This window comes from Triturus cristatus, chromosome 10, assembly GCF_964204655.1.
Source record: "Triturus cristatus chromosome 10, aTriCri1.1, whole genome shotgun sequence".
NCBI classification, from domain to species: domain Eukaryota; kingdom Metazoa; phylum Chordata; class Amphibia; order Caudata; family Salamandridae; genus Triturus; species Triturus cristatus.
Genome location: NC_140593.1, coordinates 186,011,936 through 186,037,434, shown reverse-complemented (window position 1 = coordinate 186,037,434; position 25,499 = coordinate 186,011,936). Strand labels below are relative to the sequence as shown.

The 25,499-nt window shown below is 46.1% G+C and overlaps 1 protein-coding gene across 2 annotated transcripts in view; it reads right to left on the bottom strand.

The window, feature by feature from the left end:
• TMEM106B (transmembrane protein 106B) overlaps window positions 1-23,759 on the bottom strand; it is a 121,586-nt gene extending 97,827 nt beyond the window's left edge. The window contains exon 1 of one of the 2 annotated variants that reach the window (XM_085630783.1): window positions 23,270-23,759. Coding sequence is in view for 1 of the 2 variants with exons in the window: in XM_085630782.1 (XP_085486908.1) it covers window positions 23,001-23,208 (208 nt within the window). In the remaining variant the exon portion in view is untranslated. Of the gene's footprint in view, window positions 1-23,000 lie in introns of both variants that reach the window. The other variant, XM_085630782.1, reaches the window with a different exon arrangement.
• Between the last annotated feature and the right edge of the window lie 1,740 nt (window positions 23,760-25,499).

Sequence of the window (25,499 nt, the reverse complement as noted above, 5' to 3'; positions counted from 1 at the left end):
ACGAGATAGGCGTGGACGTGTTTTAGAGATTTCATATAGTTGCATGTGAGCATGGTAGGTTACGCTGTGGTTGTTCACGTATTTCTTTTATGTTTATTTAGGATTAGCTTTCACAGTCACGTTGTTAAACTACACAGGGTGTTTGAATGGGTGGGTTTCACCTGCGCGAGTCAGAATGGGTTTAAGAAGGACCAGTGGGTCTGGAGCACAATTGTCTTGGTTTTATTGTGAATAAAAATGCACCTCAGACATGCGAGTAATTCCAACGGGGGGGGGGGGGTAAGAGTGGTGGGGTGGAGAGAAATCCGCACTAGGGTTTCTCAGCTTTCTGTCTTCTGTATTTTTCATCCTTTTCTTTGTTTCACACCTGTTTTTTTCCACTACAAACCTGTATCTGACAAATCCTGAAAGCCAATGCATGGGGGAGACCATCCAGCCAGACACAACTGTGGGGAATAATTTCTGGATAGAAAATTATCTGAGAGGCAAGGTACACCTGAGTGTTGGGCATACAGAATCGCCACACCACACTATAGCTGATGGCTCTTAACAACACACTCACCCTGACAACGGACCTCAACATAGTATCCCTCAACGTCAAAGGCCTGAATCACCCTACTAAACGCTGAAAGATAATAGACTACCTAGCTAAAACTAAAGGCGATATAGTCCTCCTACAGGAAACCAAACTATCCATGGAGGACGCCAAACTAGTCAAAGGCAATTGGATTACACAGATGGCTTGCTCACCAGCCAACAAAAAGAAGTGAGGGGTCCTGACCCTACTATCCAAAAGATCAAACATAACAATAGACTCACATTCCCACGACAATGAGGGTAGACTTCTAGTAACACATCTGAGGGGGGGGGGGGGGGGGGAGGAGCGGAACAACGTAGCAAACATATACGGCCCCAATGCAGACGACCCATCCTTTTGGGCGGAGGTGTCACGCACGCTAGATAGCTTCCCCCAAAACTAACTCATGGTTGTGGCGGGGGATTTTAAAATCGGACAGGCAATCCTCCTGTCAATACCATCCCACTAACTTGCACGCTACACTCCAAAACATCTGCTCCAAGTTCAATCTCAAAGACGCATGGCGTTTAAAACACCCCGATACTAGGAACTACACTTTCTTTTCTAACCCACACAATTCCTACACCAGGATAGACTACATACTTGTCTCGGGAACGCACACACACCTAATCGAACACTCCGAAATAGCGCCAAGATTAGTTTCGGACTACTCATGTATCAGTCTAAAACTGAGCGGGTGCAATAACGAAGCCGTCCCCCGGAGGTGGCGATTCAATAGTGAAGTTTTATCAGACCCCCCCGAGAACAAAATAAAGATTTGGGAGGCCATAACTGACTACTTAAGTCATAACGACTTCCCAGAGACTATCGTCAACACACTCTGGGATGCCCTAAAAACAACTGTCAGAGGCACAATAATTGGAATTAAGTCAAAAATAAACAAGAATACAAACCTGAGATTAAACCAACTCGAGCAGGAGATCAAGAGGTTAGAATCAGCTCATGCAAACGCTACAGAGGACAACAAGCACCTAGCAAGACTAACGCAGAACAAATATGAATACAACAAAATCTTGCGCGAGAGAGCAGGGTTGTGGTTTAACAACTGCAAAGCCCTTTATCTATGCGAAGCCAACAAAGCTGGGAAACTTCTTGCCTCCTACCTAAAACACAAATGCAACCAGTTTGCGGTTTCCTCTATCACAGACACAAACAACAAAACCCATACAAGACACAAAAACATCCTCAAGACATTCCAAGAGTTCTACTCAGAGGTCCACAAAAACGACCAGATCCTCAACCAAGAGGACTGTACAAAATACCTTGACAGAATCGGGCATCCGAAGTTAAGCGGTGAAGACACAATCAGGTTAGGTCAAGAAATTAGCTCCACTGAAATTGAAATGGCAGTCAAATCACTGAAAAAAAATAAAGCCCCGGGGCCAGACAGGTATACAGCCGATTTCTACAAAACCTTCATAAACCAGCTCAAACCAACCATGAAAGAGGTCTATAACCAGGCTGCAGCTAAGGGGGAAGTGCCTCAATCCATGACAGAAGCTAATATAATAGTCATCCCAAAGGAGGGTAAAGATCACCTGTCACCAATAAAACTACAGACTCCTCTGCCACATACTGGAACAAGTGTCCGCTAAACCAGAACTGGCAGTAGCTATAGCATTAGATGCAGAGAAGGCCTTTGACAAAGTCTCCTCAGCCTTCCTAGAGCGCTGCGTGCAATCCTTCAACTTGGGAGAGGGATTCATACGGATGACTATGGTCCTATATCGTGCTCCTTCAGCCCGTATCACAGTTAATGGCACGCTTTCTGACCCCTTTACACTGCAGCAAGGAACCAGACAGGGATGCCCACTGTTGCCGCCGCTATTCTTACTGGCCCTAGAACTCCTCATCCAAGTTATAAAGCTAAACACTAGCATAAATATCAATGGAGTCGAAGTAAAATTAGCCACCTACGCAGACGATATACTGATTGTAACGGAACAGCCGAAGTCCTCAATCGGGACATTGATGACCACGATAGCAGAATACTCCAGTCTATCAGGGTACAAGCTAAACAAGGACAAATCTGAATGTAAACCTCTAAACATTCACTGCGCGAAAGACAGCTTAGGGGACTCGGTGCTGACCTGGCAGACAGAGCAAATCAAGTACCTAGGCATATACTTCGGTAGCGACCTAATAAACACACTATACTACAATGAGAAGTTACTACTAGAAAAAAAGAAAAGAAAATAAATAAATTTAAAAAAAAAAAATCAAGAAACTTCTGGACTCTTGGTCCCCAAAATTCATAACGTGGTGGGGAAGAATCGAAACCATCAAAATGATGATCACCCCAATGATCAACTATCTGATTAGTATGCTCCCACTCCTACTTACAGACGATTTCCAACGGAAAGTCGATATCATGCTCACTAAATTCCTCTGACGCTGTAAGAAGGCAAGGATAAGCATTAGGAAACTAAGATTGAATAAAACCCAAGGAGGGGTAAACCTAGTAGACTTTAGGTTGTTCCAACTAGACTTTCTAGCAAAACAGGGCTCATACTGGGTTTCCCTGCCGACCGACTACATACCAGTATGGCTTCAGGTAGAGAAGGCCCTCCTGAACAATCTAAGCCCACTGGTCCTACTAACAGCAAATACATATCCCCACTCATCCAAACCTATCTTTAAAAACACACAAAAAATTTTTAAAAATAAATAAATAAATAAAATCGCACTTCTTAAAGTAGACAAGAAGTTGGAGGTTAGTATCAAAGGGTCTAAGATAGAATCACTTTGGGCTAATAGCAAAGTTAAGTACACAGGGAAAAGCCTTACCTTCGATACCTGGATAGAGAAAGGTATTTACTACCCGTACCAACTAGAAAATGGGGAATACCCCATTACATTCTCAGACCTCAAATCAAGACATCACCTAAATGCCATCGAACTTTATAAGTTTCTAACAATAAGAGCGGCCTTATCAAAAACGAAATTATCTACCCACCAACCCTCAATCTTCTGATATGTGTCAAACATTAACAAACTAGGACACCAAGTCTCGCAGCTCTACAAACTCTTGCACCCCCAATACCACCAAACTTAATGAAAAAACAGTCACCTACTGGGATAAACAATCTAAAACTCCACTCAACAAACAGGAATGGGCAACACTATGGTCCTCAGCCTCGCGTAACAAGATTACCCCAGTACTAGCACAAACTCAATTTTGGCTGCTTCACAAGGCATTTTGGACCCCAGCGCGACTAAACTCATTAGGCCTCAGTGAGGACGCACTCTGCTGGAATTGTAACAAAGGGAAGGGGGACCTAGCACACCTTATCTTCCCATGCCCAACACTCAAGGTATTCTGGGGGAAAGGCTTCGGTTTCATTAACGATGTGTTTAAGTAGAAACTAGCAATGGAATTCTCCACCCTCACCTCGGCACTTATGCGCACGAAATTGAAAACTGAACAAGATAAGGACCTATTGGACCTTTTACTGACAGCAGCTGTGAAAATGGTCCTAACCAACTGGAAAGACACAGGCAAAACTAGCTACAAAGGCAGGGTCAACTGGATCACGCATCTCAGAGGAGCGGACAATATTGTGCTACATTACTCACCCTGGAAAGTGACCTCGAGAGGGTTGTGGGAGGCTCTGGACACTTACCTAGACTCTTATGAACCCCCATAATCAGCTGGTTTGCACAAACAACGTATCGATCCTCGACCCCAAGAGGTGTTCCCCAATATAGCCCGGTTGGGTCTGCATGCGGACTCCAACATCCTGAAAATGTGTCAGATGTAATGTAGAGTGTACAGCTGATGCCAAATGTAATGTACAGCGATTGTTCCTCTCTCCTTGCCTGTCCTATACCTCTTTTGTTTTCACCACTAATGTTTCTGTCCTTTCCTTCTTGCTTTTCTTTCGCTCTCAAAGTACAGACACAAGGGGCTAGCTATTTAATCACCACTGTAAAAGCGACTACTACTCATTCTTGGCTAACCCTGTAACAGCGGTTGTGATATGCTTGGCTATGGTCCCTATTTTGGCAGTGAAATATGTAAAAGTTTGGGAGCACTGTAAGTTTGTTTAGATTTATTTTTCCGTTTTTTTCCTTTATGTTTGGTATATGTTTCTTTAATTCACAATTGAGTTATTCTTATGGTGGGATTTAGCATGGGGTTTATTGTTTACATGGGGTTAAAGTATGTGTATTTCAGCACTGCATTTTTTAATGCAGTTTAGCTTTAAAACATCACTTGAGATTCTTTGGCAAAGGCACACATTTTTGAGGTGTAAATATTAGTGGCATGTTGGTGTTCATGTATTTATTTTATACACTGCATGTCAATGGTTTAGTTAAGTTGGCATCTTCTGAGATAATGCATGACTGCTAATGGACTTTTTTTCTATACCACAGCTACCCTTGACAAAGGGCTATCAGCCCAAAATGCATTGAGCGAATAGCTAGATGGTGCGTGAGACGTGAATTCTAATGTTCTGATGTATAAGGCCTGGATGGGCTTTGCCTGAGCATTTAAGATTGGAAGTCACGCTGTCTCTCTGTGTGTATACTGGACTAAAGAAATGGATAAACTATGGCTTAAACTGGATTACTTGGATAATAATTGGTTTCATGTTTATTGATTATTCTGTCTTTTTGCTCACATGGTGGTGAAGCTCGTTCACTGGTTCGTGAAGGCGCACCAGGCAGTTATGGAATTCATTCACGTGCATTTGGGGCAGAGCACAAAACAAGGCTGCACACCAAATTCTTACCTATGAGCATTTTTAGGTCTCGCCTGACCCTGCGCATGCGCTGGTCTGTCGAGACTTATTGAGAGGGCTCCAAAAAGTGCTACCAGGCCAGCCTAGAGCTACAGTGCATGTGCGCGGGCGCGCGCGCCGCGCTTTACCGGATTACTTTCACTTTTGCAGCCTCAGGGCCGCTTTGATGTTTGATCGTGATCTCGATCGCGTTCACTTTCGTGGCCATACGGCCGCTTGGCATAGACAGTAGGTCTCGCTTTTGGGACCTTATAATTATTTAGTTATGCAACTGTTGCATGGCTAAACACTTATAAGTTCCCAAAGGCGAGACCTATTGGCTATGCCAATGCTTGTTTAAAATTGTTAATTTAGGAAAATATATGGTGTGCATTCCAAAACTTATATTTTTGGGGGCTTCTACGGTGCCACGTGCAAGTGTCCATGTCCACCCTTTCATGCTTACATTGTGGGAAATTCCCCAAGTAACCTTTTTCTTGAGTCTGACAATGACATAAAAGTGAGGTTTATTTTTCATTTTATATATCTGATGCATAAATCTTTAATGATGGCTGTCTCAGGGAAAGTCTAACTGTGCTCCAACAACACAGAGCAAATGAGGGGGGGAAAAATGCCTGGTCTCACGTAACTGTCTCACAATATTATCTATGCCTGAATCACAGTGCATAAGTTCGCTAATTTGAATATTTTGTAGGTTAGTTAGATGTTACAACTGTTTAAAACTATTATTAAACAGTTCCCTTTACTGTTCTTTGCTCTTCACTTAGTGGGACAGTGGTGATATCAAGTTTTACTATAGCACATGCCCACCATCCTTAACGCCCTCTGAGTTATCAGGTGTGAATTTCTTAGCGATTGGTTAATCCACATAGAGGCTGTTACTATGGGGAAATGTTTTGTGACCCTCAGCCCAGGGCTTTAATTGGGCCGGGTCATAGCGGTGCTCGGCACCAGCAGTTCTACAAAGGAGGTACTGAGACTAGTCCCCATCGGGCTCTCTGAACTTTTGGTTTCTGAACTTTCTTTCTTTGTGAGCCTTCGGCTCCTCTAAATACAAACCTTAGGTTTGCAGCGCATACTTAAGAGTGTACTTTATAGGCACCAACAAAACGTCACTCAGTAGCAGGGCAGCACCATCTCAGCATCTCTCTGCACCACCTCAGCATCACCTCACTGGTACTTGGCAAAAGAACAGCACAAGAACAGCGCACCCCAGCATCAGCACGGGAAACAGCCATAACAACGCATGTCTTACATCGCATGCCTTTACAACGCAGCTGTTACAATGACCGCGTTGTTACAACGTGAACCATTACATTGTAAGTCATTTCAAAGACTTGCAGAAGGGGGCGCACTGGTGTTGGATTTAGAATCCAACACCTTCCCTGCTGTTGCACAAACTGGAGTAGGAATAGTAAATTATACTATTCCTAAATACAGCGCGCCCCCTACAGCAAGTCGTTGAAATGACTTGCGATGTAATAGTTTGCGTTGTTACAATGACCACGTTGTTACAACTGCGTTGTAAAGGCATGCGATGTAACGCATGCGAAGTAAAAGTATATATGCCATCAGCTCACCACCACAGCATCACTCAACAACAGCGCAGCATCTCCTCAGCACCAGCGCAGCATCTCCTCAGCATCACTCAATACTAGCACAGCACCATCTCTGCACCACCTCTGCTTTAATGCACCACAAGCACTGCACCAACACAGCCCCACCACAGCATCAGCTCAGCACCACCTCAGCAGCAACTCTGCTTTCAATGCAGCACCTCTTCAGAATTAGCGCAGCACCAGCTGAGCACACCACTATCAAAGCATCACTCAGCACCACATCCGCACAAGCATACCACCACCTCAGTAACCCTTAGCACCAGTGCATCACCACCACTGCACTACAAAATTCCATTACACTTAATACAATTTAATTAATATCTACATAATTCTACAGCACACCATGCCACATATTTCCACAACACAGCTCCTCACCACACAATTCCACAGCAAACAATTCCAATACAACCCATTCCTCCCTCGCACTACCACTACCCCTTCATCTTGCAATCCCACTGCCCCTCTCATCTCTCCCTCATACTCTCTATCTCCTCTATAATACCTGCTGTACCTCCTTGCGGTGTGCACTAGTCAACCTCTCTTCACCCTCCCCGGGGACCCCTCCCACTCATCTGTCTCTCTTTCTCTCGTTCTTTCTCTCTCGTACCATCTCTCTCACTTGCTCATATACGCTTCCCACCTCTATCATATGGATCACTTCAGGTCTTTGAGCACAAGATCTTTCCTTGCCTTTTCAAATGTTTCTGTCCCTCAAACCCACGCTGTCCTCCTCTTCTACGGGTGTCTTCTGCATACACAAACACTCCCTCTTTATACCTCTGTAGCCTGCTGTTCACTTATCTCTCTTTATCACACACTCTTGCTGATCCTCTGTCTAGAGTTCATTCACCACTTCGTGCACAAACTACCTATCTCCCTCTTGCAAATGGGAGACCTATTGCATTGAAAATGCTTGTTTAAGGATAGCATCAATCAATGATCTCCTGGGCCGGATAACAGAGTTTAGTGGACGTGGAAGAAGGATGCTAGCAGCAGATGGTGGCCTTAGGTGGTCAGAAAAGAAGATACCAGATCCACTATCAATTCACAAACACTACAACCCATCCAACACAGCTTTCAGCCATTGAACAGGGAAATTGTGGCTTATAGAGACCACATACTTAATGCACAGTGATCCCTCGCTTAATTAACTCTTTAACTGGAAAGAGAATCTAACAAGAAATCTGATAATTAAAAAGTTGTACGGTAACAGATTTATGTCAGAACTATAAGTGCAATAGTAAACAATTGGTCACAGCGTCGAGACTTTGATGGGGAGGGGGTGCACTTTATAAGTGCCCTATAACATTACATTGATCTTTTATGTAGAACCTCTACTGAAAAGCGGAATGGGGCCTCTCTTTCGAAGGACAGACCGCATCAGCCTTCCAAAAAATTCAATCACTGGCAAATCACTTAAAATGTCTGCCTTGCAATTATCTGCTGCAAACCAGATCTTATGCTTTTGCCAACATGTGTATATAACCTTAGCAAGGTTGTTCTCACTGTGTGTTTGGCAATTTTAAGCTTTTTAGATCTCGGCTGGCGTAGGCTGCGCGCAGGCACAGTCTCGCTGGCAAGACTTAATGTTTACGGGTATTTTTGGTAAAGGGCTTTAAGCCCCGCCCCTCTTAACCATTGGCTGGCGTCACCGTTTATGGTAAACGATGGCCAGCCATTGGAATAGAGTTGGTGATGGCGTATTTGTTCGGCTTTTTGAGCCGTCCCATTTGGACGGGCTCGCCTGCCTTCCTTCTGCTGCAAAAGGTTTCTAATCTTTATGGGGCCAAACACATGGCCCAATAAAGATAAGAAACCTTTTAGCAGGCAAGGCCGTCCAAGTGGGACGGCAGAAAAAGGCGAAGAAAACGGCATGGCGAGCGCTTGTTAAGAAAGGCAAGAACTTCCGCCCCTGCCTCCATGGTCTGAAGTTACCGAGAGCTGCTGGCACCTAGTTTTTTTTTACTTTAATAAGCGTGGGGCACGCTAGGCACACCGCGCCCATTTTGTGCCCTGTGTTTCTCTGACAGAGACTAATTGTCTGCAGCCCTCTAGTCATCGCACCGCCGGACTGCCCGGACCGTTTTGCCTCTTCCAGCCCTCTACTTCCCTTGGGGCGACTATGACCGCTGCAGCCCGTACATGTTTGTTGCACGCTTGACCGACTCGTGTACGGACTCTGAGAGCCAAGCCCGCCCCTTGGCGCTCGGCATTGTTGATTGGTTGGCTCGCCCGCCTGGTTAGTGAGAGGATGTGGTCCGTCGGCTAGACTGCCGACTTTGGTGCCGGAAACCAGGGTTCGAGCCGCGGGGTCGCTTCCACATCCTGTGATTCTGGGCAAATCACTTAATCTCCCCGTGCCTGAATATGTAATGTAAATACGGTGCTCATGTACAGCGCTCCAACACCTTTGGGTTGAGTTTGCGCTATATAGAAGATGCAAAAAAAAAAAAAACATGGTTGTGTATCCCTCTCAATCAGCACTACGATCAACTATGGAGAAAAGCAAGAGCCAGTCTGTCCTTCCACTTCCATAAAAACATGGCTCTCCTTTAGCTGATAAGATAGCGAAATGAATTTATAGCGTGCCACTCATATCTGCAGTGGTGTGTGGCTTCCGTATGTGCTTTGGCAAGGACACCGCAGCATTCTGTCACCTCATATTGAATCAGGGTACCACTAAATAAATTGAGTGGTAAAACAGGGTGCTTAAATTAATGACATATAATTTAGCCTATTTTATCAAGTGTAGTACTAAATTTGTGAACAAAAAAAAAATAATCTTTATCGGATTAGTGTTAAATGTTGGTTGCTATGGGCTGGAAGTATTCCACAAGCAATTAACAACAATAGCCTGATTCACACAGAAAACGAAGACGCCGCAGGTTCATCAGGACGCCATTGCAGAACTGTCAGCTGAAGGGAATCATTCACTCAGAGCCGAGACGATGAGCCCACCACGGTGAGGAAACTGGGATTCATCAGACACAGACTCCGTTCAGAATATCGGCTTTTTCAGAACGGATATTTTACACAAAAATAAAACTACTCAAACAATTTCAGTTCTACACAAATTCGTTTGGGGTAAAAGTTCTGCCTGCAGTCACTGTATAGTTGCTTCGCAGAGCTGAACATCACAGTATTTGCCGCCGAGGTGACTATCGGTTTGTCATGGTGGGATTCAAACAAGAAATGTGCAACTGACGAGCAACCCGGTGGCCCGTGAATTCATAAATTGACGTTAATTTAGCAGCTTAAAATTAAAAACAAATCCAGGATGAACTTTAGTGGGTAGTGCGCACCTTGCGCATGAAAATATATCGGTCCTTAAAAAATAAACATCCTGAACAAGCTTAAGAAGTGTGCTTTTTTGTGGCCATTTATATCTTTCTCAAAATGTAATCAAGGCAGACTTGTGAGGTGCAGCGTGAAAATGTACCCTAACCTTCCCATTTTCCTACCATCGTCCCCTGCGTTAAAGGGAGGCAGGAACTATCATTTATAATTGGGTTCACTTTAATTCCTTACATCTGAACATATCACAAACAATCCTTTTGTGCTGTCGTCTGTGCGCTCGTAGTGTTCTTTGGGTGAGCACAATCCCTTGCTGGAATATGTTCTCCGAGTGTGCCTGAAGTGATGCTCGTCTCTCCGTGCCCTATGGCAAAGGCCGTGACGCACAGGCCTCGGGGGCAAAGCCTGTGAAGGAGCGGGCAGGGAGGACATTCTGCTCAGTTACTGCCTCCTTCCTAAAAGAAACACACGTCTAAAGCCTTTTTTTAGATCAGGAGCTGAGGAAATGGTTTGTGCATATATTAGATCAGGAAACAAAACGTGATAATGCATGTCAAGGAGGCAAAGTTGAAGATGACCACACGGCCAGACTCTCTACAAATGTAAACAAAGATAAGCACACGCACAAGATTATTGAAACATGTCGCTATTACCAGGACAACAGCCCCTCAGCGAGTAACATACACAGATGCCACACAACTATAACAAGCATTAAAAATGCAATAGGTCTCGCCTTTCATTAAGTTAAAGCCATTTGCGTTGCTATACAATACCATTAGCAAAGCAAATGGCTTTAACTTAATCAAAGGCGAGGCCTATTGCATTTTCAAGGTTTGTTCAGCTGGTACTTGAGGAAGCTGCAGTACAGCATAAAGGGCTAGCCCCGCTTTACGTTGCCCAACTTGCCAGTGACTACTGTGTGAAAGTGGAGCAATTCCCTGTGTTGACCCAGCCCTCTCACCCCCACCCCTTTTTACTAAACATTTTATTTTGACAGTGCAATACTGCGGTCACTGTATGCTTCAAGGATGTGTAAAGCGCTTCGTCACCTTTTAACACACGAGGCAGGCATGACCGGGAGCTCAGTCTGGAGAGAGTGACTGAATATCATCCGCATTCGAGGACACTTTGGATCGTTTCGTTTTCATTTGTTACCGAGGGAAACCTCTGGGAATAATGTCTATTATTTTACTTGTGCCAAGTTCTTGGGTCAAAGCTGACAAAGGGCTCCGTGAGTTGAAGCCCATGGCGGAAAAGGGCATCAATTTAAATACTGACGACAAATACCCACATCTCCCATCCTTCTGAGGTCTGTAATCAGAGTACCATTAAAGTGGATAATAGCAATATCTGTCAAATACATTGCTCAGGCATGGCAGAAATGGGGTATGGAGCAATATATACAAATGCACGTTTCTTCCTGGAAAACCTGGCGCTGGTTGCTGACGGCTCTGCCAGGGTATGGAACAATGGAGGGCAAACCCTGATCTGTCCTTCAAAATCCAAGCTGTTGGCACAAGGTGTGACTCTTCAAACAGAAGGAGTCACCACAACTATTCCAAAGAGACGAAAGTCCGAGCTGCAACTTGAAACATTTTCACTTTTCAGGACCAGGTTTTCCTTGCTGACTAAACAAACCATTAATACAGTGCGGCTGCCACAAATCAGCCAGGCAAGATCACTTAAGATTTCCAAAAAAAAGCAATTCTGAACCCCTGACATGCTTTCAACCGATATTACGAGCACAAATCAAAGAAGAAAAGATACGAGGGAAATCGCATGTTTTTGTTCCATCAAGTAAACCTGGGAAAATACCACATGCAATAAAAAAACTGAACAAAATCCGAAGATTAAATAGATCATCATACTGTTATGCTGCAAAGATAGAAGTGCTGTGGGTAAGGTAGTTTGCCAGTGCTGGTATTGGAATAGCTTTTTTGGGGGGAGACAATGGCTCCCACTGAACTACAGATAGTAATCAATCAATCAATCCGGATTTATAAGCACAGCTAATCACCTTGAGGGTATCCTGGCGCTGAGAACCAATCAGCTTGGTGGCATCAGTTGAATAGCCAGGTCTTGAGTCCCCTTCTGAACTCTTGAAGTGAGGGTGAAGTCCAGAGGGGGGGGGGGGGGGGGAAGGATGTTCCAGGACTTTTCGGTGACGTAGAAGGAGCCTCCTCCGCTGTTGCTTCAGCGGATGTAGGGGGTGCGAGCGATGGAGAAGGAGGCGGATCACAGGTGTCTGGAGGGTTGGTGGAAGCTCAGGTATTTTATTTATTTATTTGATGAGTTTTATATAGCGCTGGCTAGACCCGAAGGTATCAGAGCGCTTTACATAAGGAAGCAAACGAGTTGCAAGGTACTAGAAAAAAAGCTTCACATAAATTACAGAATGAATCACATAGACAAGACAGGAGTTACTGGTGAACACCAGAAATCAAGATCCAAAAAAGACCAAGAGAGCAGGAAGTCCATAGGGAGGAGACAGCAGCGGAGAAAAACGACGAGATATCTGCAGTGGTTAATGCATGCTGGTCCTTGGTTGTGCGGGGCTTTGAAGGCGCGAGTCAGAATCTTGCAATGACCTCTTTTGTGGGAGGGGAGAGGAGTTTGACACTGATTTTAATAACGTGCTTTTAACGGAGGGGTCTATCCAAGGCAGAGCAGCGGAGGAGTCGCCTGAAATCCTCATTGGAGGCTGTCACCAGTGGAAGCGAGTGTAATGCGGGACTGCGAGGACCAGCAGCCCCGTGCCTGAACACAGCTGTGTCCTCTTCCCGTACTCCCGACCTCCCGCCCTGACGCTATAACACTCCTCACGGCCCCCGCTTCGCGGGAGCCGTTCGTGGAAGGAGTTTGACACTGATTTTAATAACGTGCTTTTAACGGAGGGGTCTATCCAAGGCAGAGCAGCGGAGGAGTCGCCTGAAATCCTCATTGGAGGCTGTCACCAGTGGAAGCGAGTGTAATGCGGGACTGCGAGGACCAGCAGCCCCGTGCCTGAACACAGCTGTGTCCTCTTCCCGTACTCCCGCCCTCCCGCCCTGACGCTATAACACTCCTCACGGCCCCCGCTTCGCGGGTGCCGTTCGTGGAAGGAGTTTGACACTGATTTTAATAACGTGCTTTTAACGGAGGGGTCTATCCAAGGCAGAGCAGCGGAGGAGTCGCCTGAAATCCTCATTGGAGGCTGTCACCAGTGGAAGCGAGTGTAATGCGGGACTGCGAGGACCAGCAGCCCCGTGCCTGAACACAGCTGTGTCCTCTTCCCGTACTCCCGCCCTCCCGCCCTGACGCTATAACACTCCTCACGGCCCCCGCTTCGCGGGTGCCGTTCGTGAAAGGAGTTTGACACTGATTTTAATAACGTGCTTTTAACGGAGGGGTCTATCCAAGGCAGAGCAGCGGAGGAGTCGCCTGAAATCCTCATTGGAGGCTGTCACCAGTGGAAGCGAGTGTAATGCGGGACTGCGAGGACCAGCAGCCCGTGCCTGAACACAGCTGTGTCCTCTTCCCGTACTCCCGCCCTCCCGCCCTGACGCTATAACACTCCTCACGGCCCCCGCTTCGCGGGACGCGCGCGGGCGCGCGCCGGGCGAAGCCCGGGCCAAGGGCGGGCCCGTCTGAGCCCGTCCGAGAACGCCAGAGAACGGAACGGGACCCCTCTTTAACACCTGCTGCTTGTAACTCTGGGAGCCTGGTAAGTGCAAGCTTATTACAGCTCCTTTGTAACTCAGAGGGACTTTGTCTTAAAACGTGGTGACCAGATGACAAAAATGGATAAAACGCAGAAAAGGGATGGTCCTACCTTGCAATCGACTGGGGGTGCCCTAATGGGAACATTGGACAATTTCTTGGTGAGAGTGCAGACAGCCCTTGCTAAGGACATTGAATTAACTGAGAAAAGACTTTCATTAGACATTCTCTGTGACAAGAGGTCTTCTTTGGGGAGTATGGTCAACTCAAAATCACCTCCCTGTGGTCAGCCTGTAAGGTTGGATTCTTCGAGCCCAGCATCGCCCGTGTTGGAAGAACAAACTAACGAGTCAATGATTTGCCCCACGTCTTTGATTGAAATAACGGACGATAATGTTGATAATGTTAATATGGGTAATGGGGTCTCCACTTCTGAACCTTTGTTAGGTGTTAAGACTCGCTCAACCAGCAACCTAAATGCGACTTCCGGTAAGCAACAACCACCCACCACCCTGAAAAAAAACTGTAGGGGTAACCAAAAGAAAGCCGCAGGGAAGATCGTTAATATTAAGGCTGGCCAATCCCTAGCCCCAGTTCCACCGAAGGCTATTGCCTCACACCCCAAACCCCAAACAACTGAATCAAGGTCACATCTATTACCATCGTTGGGGACGGTGGATGTGGAAGTGACTGATACAGTATCTTTTTGGGTTAAAATGGAAAGTATTGTTAAGAAATTATGTGATCCCATCTACGAAAGATTAGGCTCTATTGAGAGTAGACTCGTATGTATGGAACTCTCACTTGCATCGGGTAATTCTCGGGGTGGCAAACAAAATCTGAGCTCGTCAAAAGAGCACTCTGGTATAATAGGCCAACGGATTGTGACCAAACCTACTGCTAGTAATTTGGTTAACTCTACACTAGATAATCGACCTATCCCCCATGAGCCTGACCAGGCCCCAGTAGTGGACACTAGGATAGTAGATGAACATCTTTCCCTACACCCGATTCCAACTAGCTCTAGGGAAAGTAGAGAAGGAACTGGCAGGCAGTTTCCAATCATTCAGTCTGGAGCACTGGCCTCTTCAGGCCTAATTGATCTACATCTACCCCCTGAAGCTGCCCCCAACGTGGTGATTTTAACTGGGGTTCCCAACCTGGCGAAGGGGACAAGGGAATCCTATTGGGATTTAAAGAATAAATGCACGCATTGGCTTAATGCCAAACGACCACTGCCGGCTCAGATGAGTGCCGAGATCTTATATGCAAGGCGTGTAAACTGGGTGGGCAGAAATACCAAATCATCTAAGGGGGATTGTGTTGTTATTAATTTTAGGGATAGGCGGTGTGTGGACTACATTTGTTCCTGGCCCCAAAACGCTTCCGCTTCTTCTTCTATGATAAGTACAATGCCACTGTCTTACTTTTATGTATCCAAGCCACAGTTTACAGGTGGGAATACACGCAGGGGCCCCTTGACTAATGGAACCTTTTTTGAGGATATAAGATCGATTAACAGATTCGATGTACTCTCTGGGTTAGCGGACTGTGACTGACTGTTTAATGGTAGTATACACTCTAACGATGTTATACCATGTGTATCCTTATTATCATTAGGTAAATGTGGTAAAACAAATGTGCTCTTAACGGCAGATGAGGGTATGTGTGATGGCGATCCGCCTAATGGTAGTGATGTTAATACAACCCTTGTACAAGTAAATATGATAGGGACCAGTGTACAAGGCATCCCTGTTGAATGTCAGAATGAAATCTTAGGCATTAACCCCAGGCCTTGTCTTGGTCAAGATATAGTCCCTTCCCCTATACCAATCACAGGGAGTATGGAAGGGGGATCCAACTCTGCAAGCCACGTATTGTTTTTATCTTGGAACGTGGCGGGTATAAACTCTAAGCTATCATCTCCCCTTTGGGTGGATTTTATCAGTAAGCACGACATCTGTCTTTTTCAAGAGACATGGTCAGTGGACCCGGTGTTCATGCTGGGATATTTGAACTTTTTTGCTCCGGCAGTGAAAACGCCCAGGGGACGGGCATCAGGAGGCCTGATCATCTGGGTTAAACAGAACCTGGAATGCAAAGTTCAAATAATCCAAACACAGAATCCCGATATATTGGGTATTAGGCTGACCAGTCCGCAAAACCTTAAAATTGACATTTTCAATGTATATGCAAGGGGTTTACCAGGTGGGAAAAAATCTGAGGTGATATCTGCATTAAACATCATTGTAGAATCTAGCCCCTTTGATGTGCTCCCACTTATCGCTGGAGACTTTAATACGACCTTTGAGCCACTCGGGTCTCAAGACATGCTCCTGACAGAGGAAGAGGATGCAAAATGGGGTGTCCCACAGCTTGAGGCAAAGACTGTCGGCAAATGGACTGAGGCGGCCCTGTACCTGAAAGGGTTCTGCCTGGGTAACCAGCTGAGGGCAGCCAATGGCAGAACCAAGTCAGATAGGATGTGTAACAAAACGTATAGCAATGGCACAAGGGCAAGTAATATAGATTACCTCTTAGTCCATTTGAGGATGTGGCATATGTTAGTAGATATGGTGGTTGAGACACGGATTGAAAGCGATCACAATCCCCTAGTAGCTGCGTTTGATTTGAGAATGGGAGCTAGCAAAGATCAAATTCCCGATAAGAATGGTCCAGCGGTAGTTCTATCAAATAACGAACGCCACCTTAAATGGCGTTACATAGTAGAACACCCAGATTTGTTGGATAGTATAGAGTCCCACATTGAAGAGGCACGGTCGTCAATTACGTCAGTAGGTAATTTAGGACAACCCTCAGTAACATTTGAGGAAATCCATGGGAAGTTAGTTGGAAAACTAAAATCTTGTTTTTGCAAACCCCCCGTAGTGCTGAAAGCCCAAAGAAGCAAACAGGAGGGCTGGTATAACGCCTCCTGTAAACATGCTCGTACCGAGCTGGGACTTGCTTTAATATCAAAAGATCCGAGCAAGATTAGATCTGCTCGTAATATTCATAAAAAAGCCCTATGGAAAGCAAAAAAGGATTGGAACGAATGTGAGTGGCAAGACTTAAAAGCAGCATGTGCTTTTAAAGACCAGAAAAAATTCTGGAATATTTTTAAATGGAAAAAGGGCGAAATAGTTGACAGCCCTCATAATCATGTACCACAGAGTTCTTGGGTAGATTTTTTTAAGTCTCAATATTCGATAGGCCCTGAGGAAGCTAGTAAGCCTTCCCAGGCAAGGCCGTTTTATGATACCCCTGTGTTCAGTGTCGGGGATGTTGACATTGCGCTCGATAAGGTCACCCAGGGTCGTGCGCCCGGCATGGACTGTATCCCGGCCGACGTTTTTTTGTACAAAAGAGAGAGGTGGTCATTATATATCATGCACCTAGCAAATGCTATTGCACAGGGAATGCCGATCCCGTACTCTTGGAAAGGTGCGGAAATCGTCCCAATATATAAAAAAGGGGACAAATCGTTGGCTTGTAATTATAGACCCATTAGCCTGATAGATGCTTTACAAAAGATTTTGGGCAGGCTGGTCTTGGGCAAAATCCAGACCTGGATGGAATCAAGTAATGTGCTAAGTCCATTGCAGGCGGGGTTTCGCCCTAAAACCAGCACTATAGACCAGGTCTTTAGGTTTATTGTCCTCTATTGGAGGACAGTGGTCCTGGAAAAAGGGGTTCTGTATGCTGTGTTCGTCGACCTGCGGGCGGCCTTCGACTTGGTCCCACGTGACAAGCTGTGGCAAGTGTTGGAGGGTTTGGGGATGGCTCCGGAGTTATTGGCATTGGTCGTCCGCCTACATGAGGGCAATTTTGCTCGGGTCCGGTGGGGAAGGCAGGGTGAGGTTACGGAGTCTTTCCCCGTGGAGCGAGGAGTGCGGCAAGGCTGTGTCTTGGCACCGACCTTGTTCTCGCTCTTCGTGAACGGGGTGGCCGAGTTCCTCTCCCGGGTCCCCTCAGATGCTCCAGCAATGGCCGGTACCCGCATTCCTGTCCTCATGTTCGCGGACGACACTCTGCTGATTTCGAAAACCCCGAGTGGCCTACAGCTGACCCTCCGGCGCTTTGAAGAATTCTGCTTGCTACGTGGTTTGGAGATTAACGTCTCCAAGACCAAGTTTATGGTTTTAAATGGCCCGAACCCGTGTAGATCGTATAAACCCTTCAGTAGCGTAATTGTAATGAATGGCTCCCCCCTGGAACAGGTGGATGCCTTCACCTATTTGGGAGTAACGTTACAGAAGAATATGTACTGGAAAAGCCAAATAGACTCTTCTATTTTGAAGTTTAAACAGCAGACAGGTTTCCTTCTAAAAAGATTCAAAACCTCGCAGACCCAGCCAATAGCCCCACTCCTTGAGGTCTATACGATGAAGGTACGTAGCTCATCCTTATATGGTTCTGAGCTATGGGGATATGGAAGCAACCCAAAGCGATTGAACGCCATGGAGAGCGAGTTTATAAGGAAAGTCGTTGGCGTACCGCAAAGTACTCCTTTGTTACCCCTTTTCTGGGACCTAGGTTTGAAAACCATACAAGACACTGCCAATTTGCGACCATTGCTTTATTGGCGTAGGATCTGGTCAACTGAGGAGCTAAAGCATTACGCGTTGGGCCTAAAAGAAATAATGGAGAAAGATCACTTCCATAGAATAGACTGGTTGAGGTCCATTAAGGTGTTACTCTACAGATTGGGTTGGAACAACCTTTGGGATGATCCCCTAAATGCTGTTTTCCCCTCAAAGGAAATTGTTAAAACCAAGTACTGGGAATTTATTGCCATTGAATCTGCTGTAAAGGGGTGTACTTCCCAGCTAACAGCTAGATATCTAGAGATCAAGGCTCATCCCAGTCAGGAACGTTATTGGGATTTGATAGAAGCACCAACTGATCGCAAACTTTATTTTCAGTTTAGGTTAGGCACTCTCCCTATTACTTCATTTACATCAAAATGGACAAAAGGGTCCTCGGACAAATGTCCAAAATGTAGGGACAAGATCGAATCTTTGAGCCACTTTGTTTTCTTTTGTCCCCTTTATGAGCTCCCACGGAAAAAATGGGTATTACCTGTCTGTCGCCTCTTAGGCACCCGAAGACATGTAGAGGCATTAAGAATCTTGTGTTCTGATCCAAGCCCACTAATTGCAATTGCAATGGCAAAGTACATAAAGTGGGCCTGGATAATACGTTCCAGACAGACAAATATCAAAAGTGCCAATTTAGTAGCGCTGATTTGAAGTCATGTATAATGTATTTCTTATCTTTTAATTTCGGATTTATCTGTTTAATTTAAATTAAACTAGGAAGTTTTTTCTTTATTAACTGTTTTACCAGATATCATTGTTGTTTATTTAAATTGACGTTCAGTACAGGTGTAAGTCCGAAAATTATGTGTCTGTGGAAATATGTTGTGTATTGTCTTAACTTAAGTTTTAGCATGTGTATGTATCTGGCCAATGTATGATACTTTCATGACTTAATTGTCGAATAAAGTTTATTTAAATCGGGAGGGGAGAGGCAAGAGCAAGGCCGACTTTTGGCACGGGCGAGCTGGGCCCAGGGCGCCTAGGCTTAGAGGGGTGCACACGTGGTTGACTTCCCAGGCTGCCTTGTAAATGCTTTCATTCCAATCAGCCCAGCTTGTTACCTGCTCCTGGCTGTCTATAAAATGGTGTTTTCTTTACTTTCCCTAGTCTCCCTCCGCTTCCCTTTGTCGCCTCAGTCCCTTTGGACTCACCTCCAGTTTTGCAACTGAATACGTGATTCAGGTGAGGGGACAGGGGGTAGATGAGTGTTCACTTCTCAGATATTCAGCAGAACAGGACTTGTGAGCACAAAAGCGCACTCCACGAGGATCTCCAACAGAAAGGTGTGGATGGGGAACGGGTGGAGGAGGCTCAGGAGGGGCAACAAGTTTAGTTTTGCCTGGGGGGCTGTCTGAGGAAAAGCTTGGCCTGGGCAAGAGGTAACAGGGAGGGAAAGCAAGTCGGGAGCAGCATGGACAAAAGGTTAAAACAAAAATAAAGTGCAACATCATAGCACTTCATTTGTATTGCAGGGCAAGAGGCAACAACGGGGGGGGGGCATTGATGGATGGAAGGGGGTCAGGAGGCAACACAGAGAGAAGGAGGGTGTACGGGAAGGGCTGGGAGCAAGCAGTGGAACAACAAATTTGGAGGGAGGGGCTGGGAGCAAGCAGACATCACTGCAAGGAGGTTCTGGGGCAAGCAGGTGGACAACGAAGGGCGGGAGGAAGGGGCAAGCAAAAAAGGGGAGGGAGATGCTGGGGGAAAGCAGACTGACAGCGGAGGGTGTGAGGAATAGGGGGAGGGGGGAAGTGCACGAGGGAGGTAGATGAAAAGCAGGCATTCTCACAGAGTGCTTTAATACAGTGAAAGAAATAGCACCTACAAATTATCAAAAGGACACAAGTAATGCATACATTCTCTAGGGGTGCAACAAACATATAAAGGGGAATGAATACTATGGCAGCTGACCAATAAGAATCAAGCAAATGAGAGTGATAATAAAGCCAACCAATGGTAAGCAATGGCAGCCTCCAACGCTAATATTGGAAAACAAAAGATCTTGCAAGCAACAGCATATGCTCTGCCTTAGACGATACCCAAAGAGACAAAAAAAAATGAAGACCTAATGGGGCGCCCGCACTGCGGGCAAAATAAGCAACCGGTATTTCTTTTTAATGTCTGAATCTAATGTCAAAATAAACAAAACACACTTTGACCCACTAAAGAGAAAATAGCTATTTTAGGTTGCTTTGAACAATGTGCACAGATTTTATACACCTTCCATACCCTGTCGCACCAGTTGATGGAACTCAGATGTACAGAAGGGCCTTACAGTATGACTGGAGCCGGTCCTTTGGCTCCATAGCTTTTACACCATTAAAAATAACATGTTGGTGCCTCAGTGGGTTGGCTACTCACAAAGACCTGTCTTATGGCTTCTAACACACTTACTGTCCACCAATGTGTAACACTATGCATGGGCTCCTTCGAATTGACGGAAGAGGTAGTAATCAAGAGGGGGTGCTCTACAAATACGAGCTTAGAGCACAAAGCCCTGTTTCTAGTGGTGGGGTGGGCAAGTCTATGTGAGATGGTATTGCACATGGCATAAGCAAGTTATGTAGCACACTTTGTGAATGCAACTGCTGCAAGCTAGGTATCCTCTACTACCACCAATGCCAGGGCCCTGCAGAGGCATCTCTCACATCCTGGATGAAGCACATGGCCTCCTCCCTCTGTTAGCCTCATGCTCTGGTGCACATGTAAGGCAATGCAACTACAGGAACGGCGAAACTGCGCACCTATGCTAGCAAAATAGCTCAGTGAGTTAATACACTTGCTGCCTCCATGGCTCTTATTTACAAGCGACTTGCGCCACTCGTGCGTCACTTTTCCCATGTTAAAAATGACGCAAAAGTGGCGCAAGTCGCTTGTAAATAAGCCCCCATGTATATAGGTACCTGGCATACCCTGCCTCTACAACTCTGTTCATGACTTGTCAATGTATACTACAACTATCTAACAGAACAGGGAACCATACCTACAGGGACAGACTATGAGATAGCAGCTCCTGAAGCTATAATTTACTTGAGTGTGACTGCAAAATGCTCCAAAAACAGCTGTAGAAATCGGGGGGGTGTTACACTGAAATAGGGAAATATCCCCTCTTCTGCTCAAGATCTGTGCAAGCAATATGTCCTGGGCGGGGTCCACACACCTAGAATTGTTTAACACTTCTACACCTCTAACCAAGCTTCTCGTAGCGCCTTTTTACTTCAAGATACAGCACAGCAAAACACCGCATATTCATATTTACTATCGATGTGTCTCAACCCAATTAATTCATAACAGGTGGAACATGTGCGATTCCTTAATCTCACACGTTTTCTAGGGATAACAATGTTAAAGAGGCATTGGTAAACCCAAAAGATCTAACTTTCATATGCCAACGCATGTAAACACAAACATTCACAAGTGATGTTCATCGCATTAAAATCTGCCCGAAGACTCTGAAAAAAAATAGAAATAAAGACTGGTGTCTGAATATAATGTATACACATAAAAAATGAATGTCAAACCGTGCGAAGACTGTATGTACTTTTGAGATATAACCAAATGCAATACAGTGAAGTACTCGCCGGAAGGCGGAATGGTGCCCTAAACAACCAACCGCATGAGGTATAAGAGCAGCACTTCACTGGGTGAAGCCAAAGCCTATCTATCTAAATTGTACGCAATTGTTTACAATCTGTTGCCGACAGTTGCGCTGTGTACCCATTCGACAACGAAAGACAAATGACGAATATAAAGACGTGGACTGGCATAAATGTGGGAAGCTGTCAAGTGCTGTGCACTTAAGATCTCGTGATCTGTAAGAGGTTCCCCAGGCGTATTCACAGTCAAGCAAACGCTTCACCTAAAAAACAAAACACCCTGGCAGCTCCATCAAAAACAGAATCAGGCAGGGCCGCCAGAGAGAAGCAGTTGTATGCAAGACACGCTGATTATCCAACAGAGGCAGGCATGCATAATAAGCATTCAGGCAACAACTGGCATGGCAGGATCTGCCTGGAGATAAACACCGAACCACCTCTTCGGAAACATTCACCACAGCCATGTAAATGTAGAAGGCTCTGCAACAACTCTACATACGCCATGATTCCCCGGGGGTAAGGCAGGGACTTTAACGAATTATCTGCCTCCCTGGCGGAAAACAATGAGCTGCGCATACGGGAGGGGTGCCCCCCTGCTCACAGCTGAATGTTTAAAGTTCAATTGCGTTTAACAAAATGGGCACCCTTGTGACTGACAACAAACCTCAGGGGCGGTACGGGCAGACCAGAGTCAGGTGGGAAACCCAGACAAAAAGCCACGGGCTGCCTTTTCACCCCTCTCTCCCCTAGTGCCATCCTCTGATCTTTACACCCCTTCCCCACTCGCCATCGAGAGGCGACCATTGGTAAACGGATGCCGCGCTCCCACACCAGGCCCCCTGCCTCACCAGCGGCCGCTCGCTCCTCGGAGGAAGGCGCGGGGCAGGCGGCAGCTTCTGTCCGCAGCCCTGGCCGGGGGGTGACGGGCTCCTGCTTTCGTGTCCCTGTCTCCCTGTATCGCCGGTGCTGATTGACACTCTCGCACCGCGTCGCGCTGTTCGACTGTACCCAGCCTCCGGTTACCTCATACCAGCCCAGCATCCGTGATCTGAGCATGCCCAGTGCAGGCGACGCGCAGCAGCAGGACTTTCTCGATACAGTGTTTTACTTAACTCACCTGTTTCGGTTGTTGTTCGGGACGGGGTCTAGCAGCAGATATCGGTTTCAAAAAAGAAATAAACAAACAGCCAGTCAATTACGGATGATATCTTTGTTTTCCCCCCCGTCTTTCTTCTGTGTGGTCGCTCTAGTGTTTTGGTGGGTGTAGAAATATGCTAGTGAACTCAGAGGCGCAACTAGAGTGAAATTTCGGGGGGGGGGGGGGCTAATAAAAATGTAGCGGGGGTAAATTCTTCCAGCAATCGGCAGAGTTAAGATGCGGGGGTTCTAAGATGGGGTGAAAGAACAACGAGGACTTGTTAACAAGTAAATGGACTTTTAAAGACCTGTTAAGTGCTCGGGTGCGCTGCAATAAGACGGACGCCAGACCACAACAGCTCAAAAACTAGGTTGGGGGGGGGGGAGGGGGGGCTGGCTGGCTAAAGCCCTTTGAGCCCGATGGGTGCAACTTTGCGCGCCTGTAAGTGGTTGGGTAGAGGGAATTTCCTGCTTCCGATTGCTCAATACTATACGATTACATTATGTTACCGACCTGCCAAGTTTCCATTCTGCTTTTGTTGATCGGTTCTATGTTAAAGACTAAAACGTTTAGTATGCTTTTGTGCAGTGGTAACTCTAAAAGTGAATTTTAAGAGGGTGGTGGGGAGAACAAGGGGCCACATTCCACATATCAAACAGATGGGGTCACGTAGAGCGAACAATCATGAAGATTATGCACACGTATGTAAAATATATATTCCACAACTTCCTGGGCTTGACCTCCCATTGCTGCCAAAGTTTCTTATTGCTTATGTGTTACATTTTTATAATTTCAGTGTAATAATGGGTGACATTTCAACTGATATGAGTGACACTTTCTCGCCAGCAAAATCAAGCAAAGAAAACGAGGGAAACATAAATATCAGAAATTACACCCATTTGAGCAACAAGAAACTCTAAGAAGATCTTAAAACTGCTGCAAAGCACCAGAAATTGAAGGGCACCAACATAGTGCCCTTGTAACCCGATTGTATTGTTAAGCTGGGTGGGACGACCCGGTGCTGGAGAGATCATTGTTTTTTCCGGTGCAGGGCGCCGCAAACAGTTCTATAACCAGGTGAATTGCATACAGCTCTGGTGGGCTAGCACAGCACCTGACCCTCGACTTAGTTGCATTACACTAAAGTGTGCTAACACATCGCTGCTGAAACTGAACAGAGACAGATAGCGTGAATGCACAATTCACAGAATACAGGGGCATGGCAGGCAGCTCAGAATGAAGCACATTTTATAGCAGCTATTACAAGTTAGCAAGTACAACTATAGATCAGGCTTTGAGGCACTGCCCTAAGGGTGCCCCCCTGCAAGGCGCATCGAGGGGCCCCCTCTGGGCTCAATCAGGAGACCTCTGACCAGAGTACTGTGCTGAGGGGGCCCATCGGAGCTTGCGGGCCCCCCACACTGCGAGGGCTGCAACTGGCCTGTGTTGCACCACTGCTTTGAGGGCACTCTTACTTCCTTCGGAGGCGGGAGGACAGCGAGAAAGCCAGCGCTGCAGCAATTGGTGGGCTCTGTGGTGGTGCACTGAGTCGGCGTGGACTCCCACAGCAATTCTGGCTCAGGTGTCAGCTCTCAGCTACACAGCGGCAAGATACCGACTGCAGATGTGTGATGCTGCCAATGCCATACTGTGAGAGGGATGGGCGGAAAAAGAATCGAGGAGATCTTATGCGTGAATCAATGATGGCCTAATTTATTAGGTTTTTTAACAAAAATTAGTTATGGTAATAATGATAAGCAGGGTTGGTGGATGGTTCTCTTTCTTCAGTCTTCCCGTCTTCCAGTCTTCCCGTTGGGTTTCTTCCCTCCAGGTGAGTGGTGGTAACGTCCCCCGAGTACCGAGAAAAAAGAAGAGAGGGTATGCGGTAAGTATTCGGGTTCTTCAGAGGTCTGCATTAAAGAGGGTAGACCGCCACCAAGAGAAAAGGGGTTGAGACACCCTAGTGCACTCACTGGATGAATGTGCGAGGGTAAAACAGGATGGAGAACTCCCCTTCATACTCAACATACACACATCTTGATCACCTTAATCTCCGGTAACCGCTTCTGTACTAGCCACAGCTTTAGAGCAGGGTCTCTTAGCGCAAGGAGAAACAAAAAAAAGAAAAGAAAAAAAAAACAACTCTCCCCAATATGCCCGGACCTGTCTTGTCCTAAATCGGGTGGTAGCTTGTTTCATGAGGTTTATT